Genomic DNA, 15,069 nt, shown 5'->3' with positions numbered 1-15,069 from the left:
TCATAAGGTATCATGAAAGATAACAAAGTTTGTGTGGCCCTTGGGCCATCAAAAATGCAGCCCTCAGGGTGGTTTGAGTTGGAGACCCCAACACCACTGCCTTTAAAGTAAAAGTGCTAAATAATTCTACCCAAATTACACTTGAATATAATGGAGGAAAACATACACACACACACACATATATATATATATATATATATATATATATATATATATATATATATATATATATATATATATTATGTCTATCTTTGTTCCCTTTTATTTTCATGGTAATATAATTTATCACATTTCTTTCAAAGAAGTAGAGAGATATTGTCATACAGTCTGTCCGTACATAAAGTCGTATTTGCATCATGTCTTTGAACTCCTCTTAAACCATTAAGGCTAGACACATGAAACATTTGTCAGTGGGAATACATTGTTCCAGATTTTGGGACATTTAATCATGCTCGTAGGTCACATACCAGCCATTATACTTATGGCATAATAATTAAACTTTTTTTCACCAAATTACACATTACACTAAACTGTATATGGATTATGCCTAATTGGTACATGAAAAAATAAATTAAAAATAAAGCAGCAAATAAGAATATTCTTAAAAGGGTGACTTCTGCATAAGTAAAGCATAAAGCTATTTATGGCAATTATAAATGACCAATTTCCAAGAAAACGGATAGGTTTCTTCAAATGTGACATTTGCCTAACGATTCGTTTTATTGATAAGATAGCTAAGTTGTGAACCAGTCTGTAATTTTAAATTAAGTAGCACAAGATGTTAAATGAAATGCTGTGTGGTGTGAGTTGTGGATGTTATGTGATGGAAAATATTAGACAGATGGATTTTTTTTAAAACTTCAAAACATGTCATATCAGAAAAAGGACAAAACACACACCACTTTACAATTCTAAAAGAAGTATACAAGAGTTATGTAATACAGCACTGAGCACCTGACATCATTGCAGATTCAAGTTCACAAACATTGAGCAAAAGTTACATAGTCATGTAGACTAGTTAATGAGTGCATAATATGACGATTTTAAGTATATTTTGTGCTTGTTTTTTGGTTGTAATCTGCAGAGAGTAATAATAATGTAGCTTATTCATATGTGACGTAATTCAGGAATGTAATATAGAGATTACACTTTTTGCCACTTATAATAGAAATAATTACACTTATATCTCTTGGGTATTGGCTAAGAGGCGAAGATGATTTTAAATAAATTTCAGTGTTGTACGTTTTGTATGTATGAGGGTTTGCATATTTAATTATGCACCTTTTAGACTTGAAAATCAGGGTGATACCCGGGAACTTAGACCTATGTTATCACAACCCTATGACCATATAAATAGTTACTGGGGCATGAAAGGACATATTTATAATTGCAACTGACCTTCACTACATCTGTCTCTACCTGCAGGGATTTAGCCCCCATGTCACTAATATATACATGCAGCTTTGATTCCAGGGTCCATCACTACCCACATGGACTTCGCCACTGGGTCCTATCCCCACCGAACCGCTTTGGTGGCCTAGTGGTTATAGTATCTGCCTCGGATGCGGGAGGTCATGGGTTCGATCCCTGGCTGAGTCATACCAAAGACTTACAAAAATGGTACTAACAGCTGTCTCGCTTAAGAGGTTAGTGTTTGGACTGGTCGGCCTGGTGTCAGGATAATGTGACTGGGTGGGACATCATGCTACATGTCTGCAGCATGTTGCCACAGTGCTAGACATCACTATAAACTGCCACATTGCAGACATCGTAGCGATATGACTGTCAAATTGTTAAAGCTATATTAAAAATCCAAGTCACACACACACACACACACCTATCCCTACCTGGTAACCACATAATTACACACTTATCAGATGCCTAAAGAAAAATTGATACATGCAACAGATATTGGTCTTGGCATGCAGCTGTACCCTACAGTGAACTTTGTCCCTGAGTCATAGATTGAGAGCTATCAGTATCCAGTTATGTACATACTTACTTGGCGTAACAAGACAATAACAGACACACACTAAGACATACTTGCTTGGCGTAACAAGACAGTAACAGACACACACTAAGACATACTTGCTTGGCGTAACAAGACGCTAACACACACCCAACTGACATGGGGCACTCCTTGCCCTCTGTGACTTAACAAAAGAGATTCACAATCTGAAATGAAGGCCAGAGCAGGGACGCCTGTGAATACATGTTGTTTAAAAATACAGTCTAGTTTTGGATATCATGGAATGCCACAAACTGAAAATGATCTATCAGTAACGATATCTACAAGAGGTTTAACATTTAGGTCTTTAATGATCTAGAAATAGATATAATGAAGATATATTGGTATGTTGATCCATTATATTGTATGCTCAAGCATGTATTGCAATACACACTGTACAACATGTTGTTGTTGTGGGTTTAATGCCATTTTTCAGCACACGATAGGCCATGTATGGTGGCCAGTATTAATGGTGGAGGAAGAACCAGGGTAAACCCCAGGAAAAACCACCAACCCACAAGAAGATACTGGCAATCTTTCTCACATACCCACATTGGTCGAATCCTAGACTCGAACCCACGCAGACAGAGGTGGGATGGTAGTGATCCATAGCGGAGAGCGCATTAGACCACTCTGCCATGTACATGAGAATTTAACTGTGTACACAAGGAGGTTATGTGAGATTTATAAGCAACATGAGAATTATCTATGCACCTGATAGGGTTATGTCAGATTCAAGATGGGTTTTGTGAGAGTATTCACACTATATATCAAAGAGAATCCTTTCTTTTTTATTACAAAGACAGGTGAAACATATTTTACCTGCTCCTTGTCTTTACATCCATCCATGTGTCTGTGTAGCTCCACGATTTTTTAAACACTTCCATTCTTATATGACTTTGGATCCATTTATGTGTCTGTATAGCTTTGTTTGAATTTACATCCATTCATGTGTACGTGTACTTCCATGTCTTTACATCAATCTGTGTGTATGTATGCCTCCGTTTATCTATGCATCCGTCCATGTGTACCTCCATGTTTCTTTACAGCCGTCTGTGTCTGTGTACCTCCATGTTTCTTTATAGCCGTCTGTGTTTGTGTACCTCCATGTTTCTTTACAGCCGTCTGTGTCTGTGTACCTCCATGTTTCTTTACAGCCGTCTGTGTCTGTGTATCTCCATGTTTCTTTACAGCCGTCTGTGTCTGTGTACCTCCATGTTTCTTTACAGCCGTCTGTGTCTGTGTACCTCCACACATCTATACATCCATCCATGTATTGGTGTACCTCCACATGTCTTGCACTCGCCCATGAGTCTTGAACATGTTCATATGTCCATCCCAAATCGAATTAGATGAATGATCACAAAAACTTTTAAACTTTGATCATCAAATGTTTTATGCTTTGTCATGTTTTTAAGTGTAAGATAATTAGATTTTCAATCTTACAGAGCAATTTTTTTAAATTTTGCATTTGTTTTAAGCTATTTAGACTTGAACTTTACTTTTGTGCAACACTGTTTATACCCTTAATTGTTGATGCATTATCCTACACTGTGTAAACCTTAATATGTTGATGTGTTATCAAACAGAGTGTAAACCCTGATCTGTTGATGCATTTTGCAGCACAGTGTAGACCTTGATATGTTGATACATTATCCTACACAATGTAGAACGTGTGGATGCATTATTCAACACTGTAGAAACTGATATGTTGATGCATTCTTCAACACTGTAGAAACTGATATGTTGATGCATTATTCAACACTGTAGAAACTGATATGTTGATGCATTATTCAACACAGTGTAGTCCCTGATATGTCAGTGTATTTACTAACAAAGTGCAGGCCATGATCATTTGGTGCCATATCAGAGTGTATATCTTGATCTATCAATGCATTGTCCAGCAGTGTAGTCCCTGATCTGTCAGTGCATTATTCAACACATTGTACACCCTGATCTGTTGATGCATTATGAAACAGTGTAGTCACTGATATGTCAGTGCATTATCCAACACAGTGTAGTCCCTCATCTGTTGATAAATTGTTCCACAGTGTAGACCCAGATCTATCAATGCTTTATCAAAGTATAGACCATAATCTGTCAGTGCATTATTCAACACAGTGTAGACCCTGATCTGTCAATGCATTATCCAACAATAAAGACCCTAATCTGTCAACGCATTATCCAACAATGTAGCCCATAATATGTAAATGCATTATTCAACACAGTGTAGACCCTGATCTGTCAATGCATTATCCAACATAGTATAGACACTTATCTGTCAATGAATTATCCAACATAGTGTAAACCCTTATCTGTCAATGCATTGTTCAACAGTGTAGACCCTTATCTGTCAGTGCATTATCCAACAGAGTCTATATCATTTATATCAGGATTTGTGCTATACAAGAAAAGAATATGATAACAATTAATTTTACATTTTTCAGCTATTCCAATTAAGGAGGCTGAATCCAATGACAACATTGCTATTGTCGTCACATCTCATGGTGGCCATATCGGATTCCTGGAGGGTTTGTTTCCACGACATAGGAGTTACATGGATCGCCTTTTTTCTCAGTTTTCATATGCAGTGTTTACCCATGGCCACAAATATTTGAAAAGAGACTGATTTAAGCAGGTTTTGAAACTGTGTTCAGACCCATTTTATTTGTTTTTGTTCTAATATTTGTGAAATTGCTTCATAACATTTTTTAAATAACTTTTAGATTCTAGAATTTACTGTTTTTCATTGATAAGTGGAAACGGTTTTAAAAGCTTTTAAATTCAGTTTTATTCAACTCTTTTCAGTCCATTTTTTGAAATACTATTTTTTTTATATATGTTTACATTGTGATTCATGAACAAAGACTGAATAAGCATCAGAAAAACTTAATACTTCTGTTGAATAATTTTCTGGGTCTAGTTTCCATTGGTAATGGGATAAGAATAAGCAAAATGTAATGGAACCATTGACACTTTCTGCTGGTAATGGAATACAAATATGCACAATGTAATGGAACAATCAACACTTTTTGGTAATATAGAATGTTGCAATATACAGAACATGGGATATGAACTAAATGTGATTTTATATTATTTTTAAAAAAATAAACTGTACACTTTGATGTTCATGATTTGAGATAAGACATGTCTAAATTTGTTATGTTTCTTCACTTTTTATCTGTCTCACTTTAGCATAGGCAAGACCAAGTTATCATTCATTTTTCTTATTGCCAGCATCATCCTAGATTATGTTGTGATAAAGGTTTTTTGTATGGTTATGCATCACAAATTATTTTAGTGATGACTGACATACATGTTTTGTAGAAACAGGAAATCCTGCTCTTTAATATCCATTCATTTCAACCTTCCCTGCTACCATTCGGCAAGGTCAAGGTCTTTGGGACATTTTGGTTAAGTTTTTGTTTAAAGCGTTATTATGCAGTCAGGGATACTTCTGATACCTGGACGGTAGACTTGGGAAAATCTGTCCTTTAATATCTTTGCAACCTTGCTCTCCTTTTCACTCTCACATAGGGTCATAGTCATTAAAAAAGAAAATCTCTGAAGATTTTTTTGCATTGTCGTAATTAATGAACCCTGAAAGTGTTAGTCATTATACTTGGTTTGTAGAATCAGGAACCTCTGTCCTTGAATAAATATTCACCTTTACACAGGGTCAAGGTCATTAAAAACTGTATGTTAATATTTTAGACACTGCCATAATTAATAAACCCTGTGATTGTTAATTATCATACTTGTAGAATTATAAACAACATCTGTCGCTTGATAACTATGCAACCCTGCTTGCCCTTTCACCCTCACACGGTGTCAGGTGCATTTACAAAATATCTGTTAAGATTGTTTGCATTGTCATAATAAATAAACCCAGGGAGTATTATCATCATATTCAGATACTTGGCTTGTAGAATCAGAAGCCGCTTATTTCTCATATCCATACACCACGACTCTCACCTATACCCTTAGGCAACGTCAGGGTCACTTGAACATTTTTGTTTTGAATTCTTCTGTATGGCCTTAAGTCCCAACCCCTGTGAGGAAAGCCGATTATATTTGAACTATAGAATGAAGAGCTCAAAATGACTGTACAGTTAGGTTACTGTGCCAAATTATTTATACAGCCCAAATCTTTTTTTGACACCTAGGCAAGGTGAAGTCATTTTAAAATCTTGCTTGAATTGTCAGTGAGTTTTATTGCATAGTCACAATTCCGAAACTCTGAGAGGGATAGATGTCTTCCTTGGACTGTAGAATCATGCTTTTCTGTATTTCTCCTTACCCACAGGCATGGTCAGGGTCGTTTCAAAGTGAAAAACATGTATGTGTCATACCGAAGAACAAGCATGGGTTAGAATTCCATTTAAATATAATGTTTTAAATTTTACGCATACTGTGTATCAGTGCTTGTTTTTACTATACACCATAATGGCAATTTATAAAAGCAACTTATGAAGAAGTTCTTTGATTCTTAAGTTAAGCTTGTCATATGTTGTTGATACAAACCTTAGCATAAGATATGTATTGTCATTGTATCGTGTTTAATGCATGAAGGTACAGTGTATTGTGTAATGTTTATGTATCATGTTACAGTGTGTGTTGTATATTTATGTATCATAATACAGTGGATTGTACAATGTCTTGTGTATAATGATATAGTATTTTTTTCATATTTAATGTTTCATGATATTTAGTGTATTGTATTCCATTTTATGTATCATTATACACAGTGTATTGTATCATATTTTATGTATCATGATACAATGTATTGTATCATGTTTTATGTATCATGATACTAATTATACAGCATCATTAATGGTAGCACACAGACCTGTGTTTCAGAAACTGAATTTGTTATAGCATGGAATTGTATGCACACATGTCGTTGGCATTTTCATTACATTTAAGCCCATTGCATAACTTGCCTGACGAAAATATTGTACCAACAAAAAAAACTGAATCTTTCAGATTATGATTTAATAGTAACTATAAATTAGTCTCAATTAGCTTCAGAATATTTTTTATATTTTGTATCAATTTTAATATGGAAATTAGGTTTTGATGTTACTAAAAATATCTTGGCTTCACTATTGCAGAAGAAGATGTTAAGGAAATAGTAAAGTTTACGCTAAAACTACCTCTCAAATAATAGAAAATCAAATCAATTACCAATTATCGGATTCATTTATTAGATATGGTGTGTTATGCAATTGTAATGAATTCTTTAAATTATTGTCAAAATAATCAGTTATGCTTGCCATTCAGACAGAATGACTTGGACACCATCGTTTAAAAGATACATACTGCAAGCGTCTTTTTAGTAATAATAATTGATTTCATGGCATAACGTAGATACGATGTAAGAAACCCAAACTAGTTTCCTTGTTGAACTGTAAAATACAACACCCTGCCACTATGAGGTCTTTCATTATAACACTTTCCTGTTACAAGGCCAGTATTTCATGGATACCAGATATATGTGTTTTATGTAGTCTCAGTATAAGGACTTACACACCATGGACAGTGTTATAATGTTGTTGTTGTTGTGGGGTTTAACGCCATTTTTCAGCACGATAGGCTATACATGGCGGCCAGTATTAATGGTGGAGGAAGAACACGGAAAACCCCGGAAAGAACCACCGACCCACGAGAAGCTACTGGCAAGCTTTCTCACATGCCCACATTGGCTGAATCTTAGACTCGAACCGCCGCAGACAGAGGTGAGATGGCAGTGATCCGTAACGAAGAGCGCTTTAGACCACTCGGCCACTCGTGTTATAATGAAGTACACACATGTATGTCATATTATTGCATTACGAACAATAATAGCTTCACATCAGAGCATGTCACTTATCCATAGAGTCAGATTGCTAATTTGTTTTTAAATGGCTTTTCACATTCAGTCAGATCAATACATTTATGTACCTGTCCATCCTGTTTGAAATCTGTTAATAAAAGAAGGTCTTCCCTGTCAGGGATTTCAAAAACAGGAATTTTTCTTTGCATGACAAAATTTTTTTATGAAATTAGTATGCTTGTAATGTTCTCAAATTTCAGATAGAAATTAGTATGCTTTTACAGTCCTCAAATTTAAGATAAAATTAGTATGATTTTAAGGTCCTCAAATTTTAGATAGAAATTAGTATGCTTGTAAGGTCGTCAAATTTCAGATAGAAATTAGTATGCTTGTAAGGTCCTCAAAGTCCTCACAGTTTAGATAGAAATTAGCACACATGTAAGATTCTCTACCTACAGTCAAAGTCAGCTTCCATATATAAATTTGAGGAAGAGAGAAACTCCAGAGAAGCTGGTCTGCTGAGTTTATATCTAATTAGGGAGTTTATACATCCATCTCAGCCTCCCTGTACATTTTCCACTTTTTTCTTTGAGTACAAACTGTAATACTTTCTGAGTTTTTCCTTCAGTTAAAGAAGTAGCTATCCCAAAATATTTGACAGAACATTATTTTGGTGTGTTGTTTGGGCTTTATTATCAGCAGCAAATATTTGCTGCTTTGGAAAGTTTTCAAAATGTGTTTAAGTTTGTGAGGTGCAAAACAATCCAGGCTTATCTCTACTTAGTTTGCATTTTAGTGCATGGAAAAGTATCATATAAAGGGAGAGAATCTGTACTTCCTTTGTTTTCTGTCTGACGGGGAAAGATGATGACTTGGAATTTATTTCATGTATATTAGACTCATGAGCACCTGGAAATTAAGCAGGACTGAGTTTATTGAAAATATTTGTATGTGCTGGAGCAGCCTCTGTGGGTAATCTGGATGACTAATCAGTTTATATTAATGAGCAAAGAACTTAGAACTTGTCCTGTATACTTCAGGTTTAGGTTTAAAAGTGCTTCTTTTTTTACATCGAATCAGAATGAGTTGTAAATTAATTTTTGTACAGAATGCAGTCAACATGTTACTTGGTTGAGACAGAGTGAAGTGTCCTTTGTACAGAATGCAGCCAGCATGTTACTTGGTTGAGACAGAGTGAAGTGTCCTTTGTACAGAATGCAGCCAGCATGTGACTTGTTGAAAATTGTGTTTTCCATTGTCATCAGAAGACAGATTTGTCAGGGAATTTTAGTCTCCATCTTTGTGATGGTGACAGACTTGTACAGATATGCATTTTAGTCTCCTACTTTGTGAGTAACAGATTTGTCAGGACAATTTTGTCTCCATCTTTGTGATGGTGACACATTTGTCAGGGAATTTTAGTTTCTGTCTTTGTCTAGGCATGCAGTTGTGAAAGTGACTGATTTAACCAATCATCTGGAGCAATTTTACAATAGAACTCTTGCAATGTATCTTTGTAGCAATCTGTAAACAAGTTACACACCTTCTTTACACTGTCACTGAGAATATATCATAAATGTACCATAAGAATTGCTTTGACACCTGATTTTGTGGAATGTATGAACTTGTTCATAGAGAAAGAGGTTGTGTTGATGCTAGTTGTCAGCAGAATTCTTAGTTAATAATTAATTTCTAGGGAAACAATATATTTGGCAATTTAAAATTAAACACTTGTGAGAGATTTTCATCCTGAAATCATTAATGTCCACTTGTAAAGTATATTTTCATAGTTGTATAAAAGATATCATCAATTGCTTTTCTTCAGAAAGGAGCATGTTGAAATGCGTAATTAAACATTTAAGCTTTAGTTGGTTTGGATAGAAAACTTTCAGAGAATGAGGTGAATTAATTTAACAGAAACCAGATTAAAACAAAGAAATTTCGGAACTTTTATGCAGGATAGTAATTAATCATGAGTGAGAATGAGTTAAACAGAAGGCGGCCGAGAGAGAACAGAAATTCAGAACTCATCCCGAGAAAAGTCACATGCTAGTATTTCTCATATTTGGCAACATGATTGCCATGTTGGATGTAGAGATATGTCTTCAGTGATAAAAATAAGGCTGATTGTGTTGAAAATATTTTAAGTGTACTGTCACTCATTTTGACCAGTATCTTTAAATATTGGAAATGGTGAACTCCACAGGGAAGGTGGATCTCTACAAATTTGAATTTTGGCAGATTTCTTAAGGCATCAACGAATGATATTCTCACATTTATGTCTGTAAATATGATGTTTTGTATTTATTGCAGTCATTAGACAAAATTATGTTTTATTGAAGAAATTTCACTTGTGCTTATGTCTGATTATAAATATTTTCCACTTATTGCAAAGTATGGATGTTTTTTTAATGATTTTAATTACGAGGCATCTTGTCTTCTAAATGGTCCCCATGCTACTGTGTGCATTATATTAAATGTCTTCTAAATGGTCCCCATGCTACTGTGTGCATTATATTAAATACAAATGAAAAGGTTGCTTCCATGCTTTGTATATTTCATGATCTATGGTCCTTTCCCATCCTTGGACCACTAATATCTTAAGAGTTCAAGATTTTCAGTAATGTCACGCTGCCTTCAGCGACTAATGTTGATACCATGACCATTATAAATCACATTATCAACATTTCCTGCTAATGTAGCAGTGTGATATTACTGAACATTTTGAAATTTAAGATATTTGTGATCTGAGTATGAGAAATTACTAATGATGATTATATTAAATGTCTTCTAACTGGTCCCATTACTACTGTGTGCATTATATTAAATGTCTTCTAAATGGTCCCCTTACCACTGTGTGTGTTATGTTAAATGTCAGAGCACCAAACTTAGGTTTGTTCCATTTAAGCATACATGGTACCAAAAGGATGGCACCTTTCTTTTAGAAGTATGTGCCAGGGTACTTCGATTACTCGAAGAGCTTATATGTAGATGACAAAAAAGTTAAATTTCATGTCTAGGTAACTACTCCATGTTGAAAATGCCTTCCTTGGGTCCCAAGTATCTATTACTGGAACAACCATTCTTGTGAAATATTAAACTTGTTACTGAATTGTTTTTATGCAAGAAAAATACTCATTTTTGCTTCTGCGCTAAGTCATTTTTGTAACAGTGATGTTGCTATAGAGCTTGTTTGCTAGATATTGTTGTGTATTTATTGTTAATTGGTCATTTTGATGGTATTGGTGACATTTTGATTTTCTTATATTTTAATAATTTGTTACAGAATATAACATTATACCAGTCACTTTGTAGTAATTGTTGTTCTTTACACAGCATATGATGCACTTTTAACAACATTTTAGTGAATATGCCAAAAGAATTTTAATTTGTCCATTGGCTGTTGATGTTTACATCGCAGTTTCCACTAAAGATCTTTTTACTGTAAGAACTTCATCTTGTCAGATGCAAACTTTGCTGGTAATTTACCCAAGGGGCTTATAAAATTCATGGTGAAGAGGTTATATGGCAGGATTCCTGAGACAGCAGTTGAACAAACTTGTTTTGATTTATGCACTGACATTTATTAATGCAGTGTGTACTGTATTGATACATTGTGTACGGTGTTGATACATTGTGTACGGTGTTGATACAGTTCTTTGAGAGCATTATTCAGCTATGTCTGTACTATCTGCATTTTGATTCATCTTATACATTTGGAAATATGGTATTTAACTTGCCCTGAAGGACATGGTATTTAACTTGCCCTGAAGGATATGGCATTTAACTTGCCGTGAAGGACATAGTATTCAATTTGCCTTGAAGGACATGGTATTTAATTTGCCTTGAAGGATATAGTATTTAATTTGCCCTGAAGGACATGGTATTTAATTTGCCTTGGAGGACATAGTATTTAATTTGCCCTGAAAGACATAGTATTTAATTTGCCTTGAAGGACATAGTATTTAATTTGCCTTGAAGGACATAGTATTTAATTTGCCCTGAAGGATATGATATGGAACTTGCCATGAAGGACATCAACTTATTATTGGTATTTAAAATCCTATTAGTTTACACTCCAATGGCCAAATATCTATTTCACTTGGTTCTTAATTGACTTTAATTAAAATCAGTGGAGCTGTGCATATCATTAGATACCTGATTTTGTATTTTACTTGCTTCTGGCTACATGAAACTTTATCAATTGGGGAGGTGTGAGGAAGCTCAATGGTAGTGAACAAAAGTACTAAATTAAATTATTGATGATTTCTGCCTCATTTATTAGCATGTTTCATACATTCACCAAATATTTCAGTGTATCTTGAATTGCAAAACACTTAATGAAAATGATATCTCCCAAATGAACATACATGTTAAGTGCTAAAGTATTAAAGGCACAGTATTTAAGATTCTGTTAGAGGTATATATATCATGAAGTAAAGATAACACAGATTTTTTTTTTATTCTGTTAGAGGTATGTAACATGAAGTAAAGATAACACAGCTTTTAAGATTCTGTTAGAGGTATATATCATGAATTAAAGATAACACAGATTTTTTTTTATTCTGTTAGAGGTATGTAACATGAAGTAAAGATAACACAGCTTTTAAGATTCTGTTAGAGGTATATATCATGAATTAAAGATAACACAGATTTTAAGATTCTGTGTAACTGTAAGGTATATATCATGAATTAAAAGATAACATTGATTTTACGATTCTGTGTAAGGTATATAACATGAATTAAAGATAGCACAGATTTTAAGATTATGTGTAAGGTATATAACATGAATTAAAGATAACACATTATAAGATTCTATGTAAGGTATATAACATGAATTAAAGATAGCACAGATTATAAGATTCTGTAAGGTATATGACATGAATTAAAGATAGCACCGATTATAAGATTCTGTGTAAGTTATATGACATGAATTAACGATAACACAGATTTTAAGATTATGTGTAAGGTATATAACATGAATTAAAGATAACGCAGATTTTAAGGTTCTGTGTAAGGTATATAACATGAATTAAAGATAATGCATTTTAAGATTCTGTGTAAGTTATATAACATGAATTAAGGATAATGCAGATTTTAAGATTATGTGTAAGGTATATAACATGAATTAAAGATAACGCAGATTTTAAGGTTCTGTGTAAGGTATATAACATGAATTAAAGATAACACAGATTTTAAGATTATGTGTAAGGAATATAACATGAATTAAAGAAAATGCATTATAAGATTCTGTGTAAGTTATATAACATGAATTAAGGATAATGCAGATTTTAAGATTATGTGTAAGGTATATAACATGAATTAAAGATAACACAGATTTTAAGGTTCTGTGTAAGGTATATAACATGAATTAAAGATAACACAGATTTTAAGATTATGTGTAAGGTATATAATATGAATTAAAGATAATGCAGATTTTAAGGTTCTGTGTAAGGTATATAACATGAATTAAATATAACACATTATAAGATTCTGTGTAAGCTGTATAACATGAATTAAGGATAATGCAGATTTTAAGATTCTCTTCAAGGTACATAGCAAGACTGATAAAGCTAACAATTATAAAATCCTTATAATATGAAGTTAAAAAACTCTTTTGTAGTTTATACATCTTATACTGAATTTAATTTTTTTAATACATTATCATACTGTATTACATGTTTATTTTTATTTGGAAGGTTTTTGTTCCCAAAATCTTTTTTCAAATTTTTTTTGTCTTAAAACTTATCTTTAATTGGCACTGTATGGCCAGTATTGTGCTGGTGTGCTGTTAACTCATTCAGCCCCAGAGGTTTTTGTCGTTTTTGCCTGAAATATGCGTAGGAATGACATTTGGGGTGCTATTTCTGAATACATCGTAATACAGTGGTTTTCAACAGATTATCCATGAGGATAATGCCTAGGTGTATTATAAACATCAATTCCCATTGGTTATTTTGCTTGCGCATGAGCAGAAGGGTAAAAGTTCTTTTTTTTTTTTTTTTTTGCTTAATAGACCCATCATTTTCACGTGGAGACCGCAATTTATTCCAAATGCCCACCTTATCCTAGCTTATCCTAGTTTTTGCAAAGGTTCACCTGTCTGTGTGCAGTTATGACCAGTATGCCATAGATCTGAGGCCAAAAGGTCTAAAATCCAGACACAAAATCACATTCCAATCTCGAGCGAATTTTGGGTGAAAAAAACCGGGTCCAAAAAATGAGCTTTATCTCTCTGTATTTTGTAGTGCAACTAGAACTTCCAGATTATTTGATATCATTTTAGAGCTATATCTGTCTGCTTTTTTTTAATACCACCCACGTTGGCGTATCTTAAATGGCCTTGATGCTGCAGGGCTTTGAAGTAGGGTACAGCCTCATCATGCCTACAGACAGGATCGGGGCCGAATCGGTTAAACCAGTACTTACATATCTGCTATCTTAATGGATATCCGAAGATTACTTATTTTGCTTACCATGATTCTCTTAACATGAGCACATTTTTTATGACCAGCTCCACCCCATCTTAAAAATTTTACATTTTTGTTTTCGTCTGTCTAATTTTAAAACGATTTGTTTGGCAAAAAGTCCAGTTGAGTATATTTTTTCAAATTTACAATATAGGCCCCCTAGGGTTTTATAATAGAAATAAGTAATCCAAGACAAGTTCTGTGGCTCATGTTGCATCAAAAACAAATATCCATCAGACACTTATGTTATAGCTTTTATGCTGATCTCTCTCTGTCTCTTTCTCATAGGTTTCTATTTTCTATGTGCCAGGCGGTTTCCTGTTTTCTATTCTTTTTTCTTGGTTTAAGTTTTATTCCGAGTTCTGGTGTTTAAATTCAGATCCAGAGAAAATAAAATAAAATACTTACTTTCAAACTCCGACTTCAAGATTATGATGTTTGATTATCAGTGACTTGACATTAAACAATCAGAAATCACAATCTTGGATTGCATCCGAGTTTGGGTTTACAGATTATTTATTTTAATCTAGAGCCCCGCTGGCCTTGTGATTACACAAGTTTTCAACACTCTGGTCAAAATCTGAATGCTGATGCCCGATCAGTTGGTACGATTTTATCCAATCCAGTGCCAGCATTTTGAGTTGAATCAGATTGTGACAATTGTTTGAACCTTGTTGGTTTTTGATTGATTACTTGGATTTACGTTGAGTGTGCTCAAAAGGGTCATTAAGAAATTAAAAATGCTAACACATTGAATCAGGCTCGGCTTAAAAGTC

At 33.9% G+C, this 15,069-nt stretch overlaps 1 protein-coding gene across 2 annotated transcripts in view; it reads left to right on the top strand.

The window, feature by feature from the left end:
* Positions 1-11,130, top strand: part of LOC149784737 (protein ABHD1-like) — a 34,225-nt gene extending 23,095 nt beyond the window's left edge. For both annotated transcript variants that reach the window (XM_089932765.1, XM_089932766.1), the window contains exon 10: positions 4,456-11,130. In XM_089932765.1, the coding sequence (XP_089788891.1) occupies positions 4,456-4,637 (182 nt within the window). In that variant the 3' untranslated portion in view covers positions 4,638-11,130. The remainder of the gene's footprint in view (positions 1-4,455) is intronic.
* The last annotated feature ends 3,939 nt before the right edge of the window (positions 11,131-15,069 follow it).

This window comes from Sinohyriopsis cumingii, chromosome 14 (genome assembly GCF_028554795.1).
Source record: "Sinohyriopsis cumingii isolate HCF-2022 chromosome 14, ASM2855479v2, whole genome shotgun sequence".
In the NCBI taxonomy this organism is placed as follows: Eukaryota; Metazoa; Mollusca; class Bivalvia; order Unionida; family Unionidae; genus Sinohyriopsis; species Sinohyriopsis cumingii.
The sequence above is the reverse complement of the archived record's forward strand: the minus strand, read 5'-3'. Positions and strand labels throughout refer to the sequence as shown.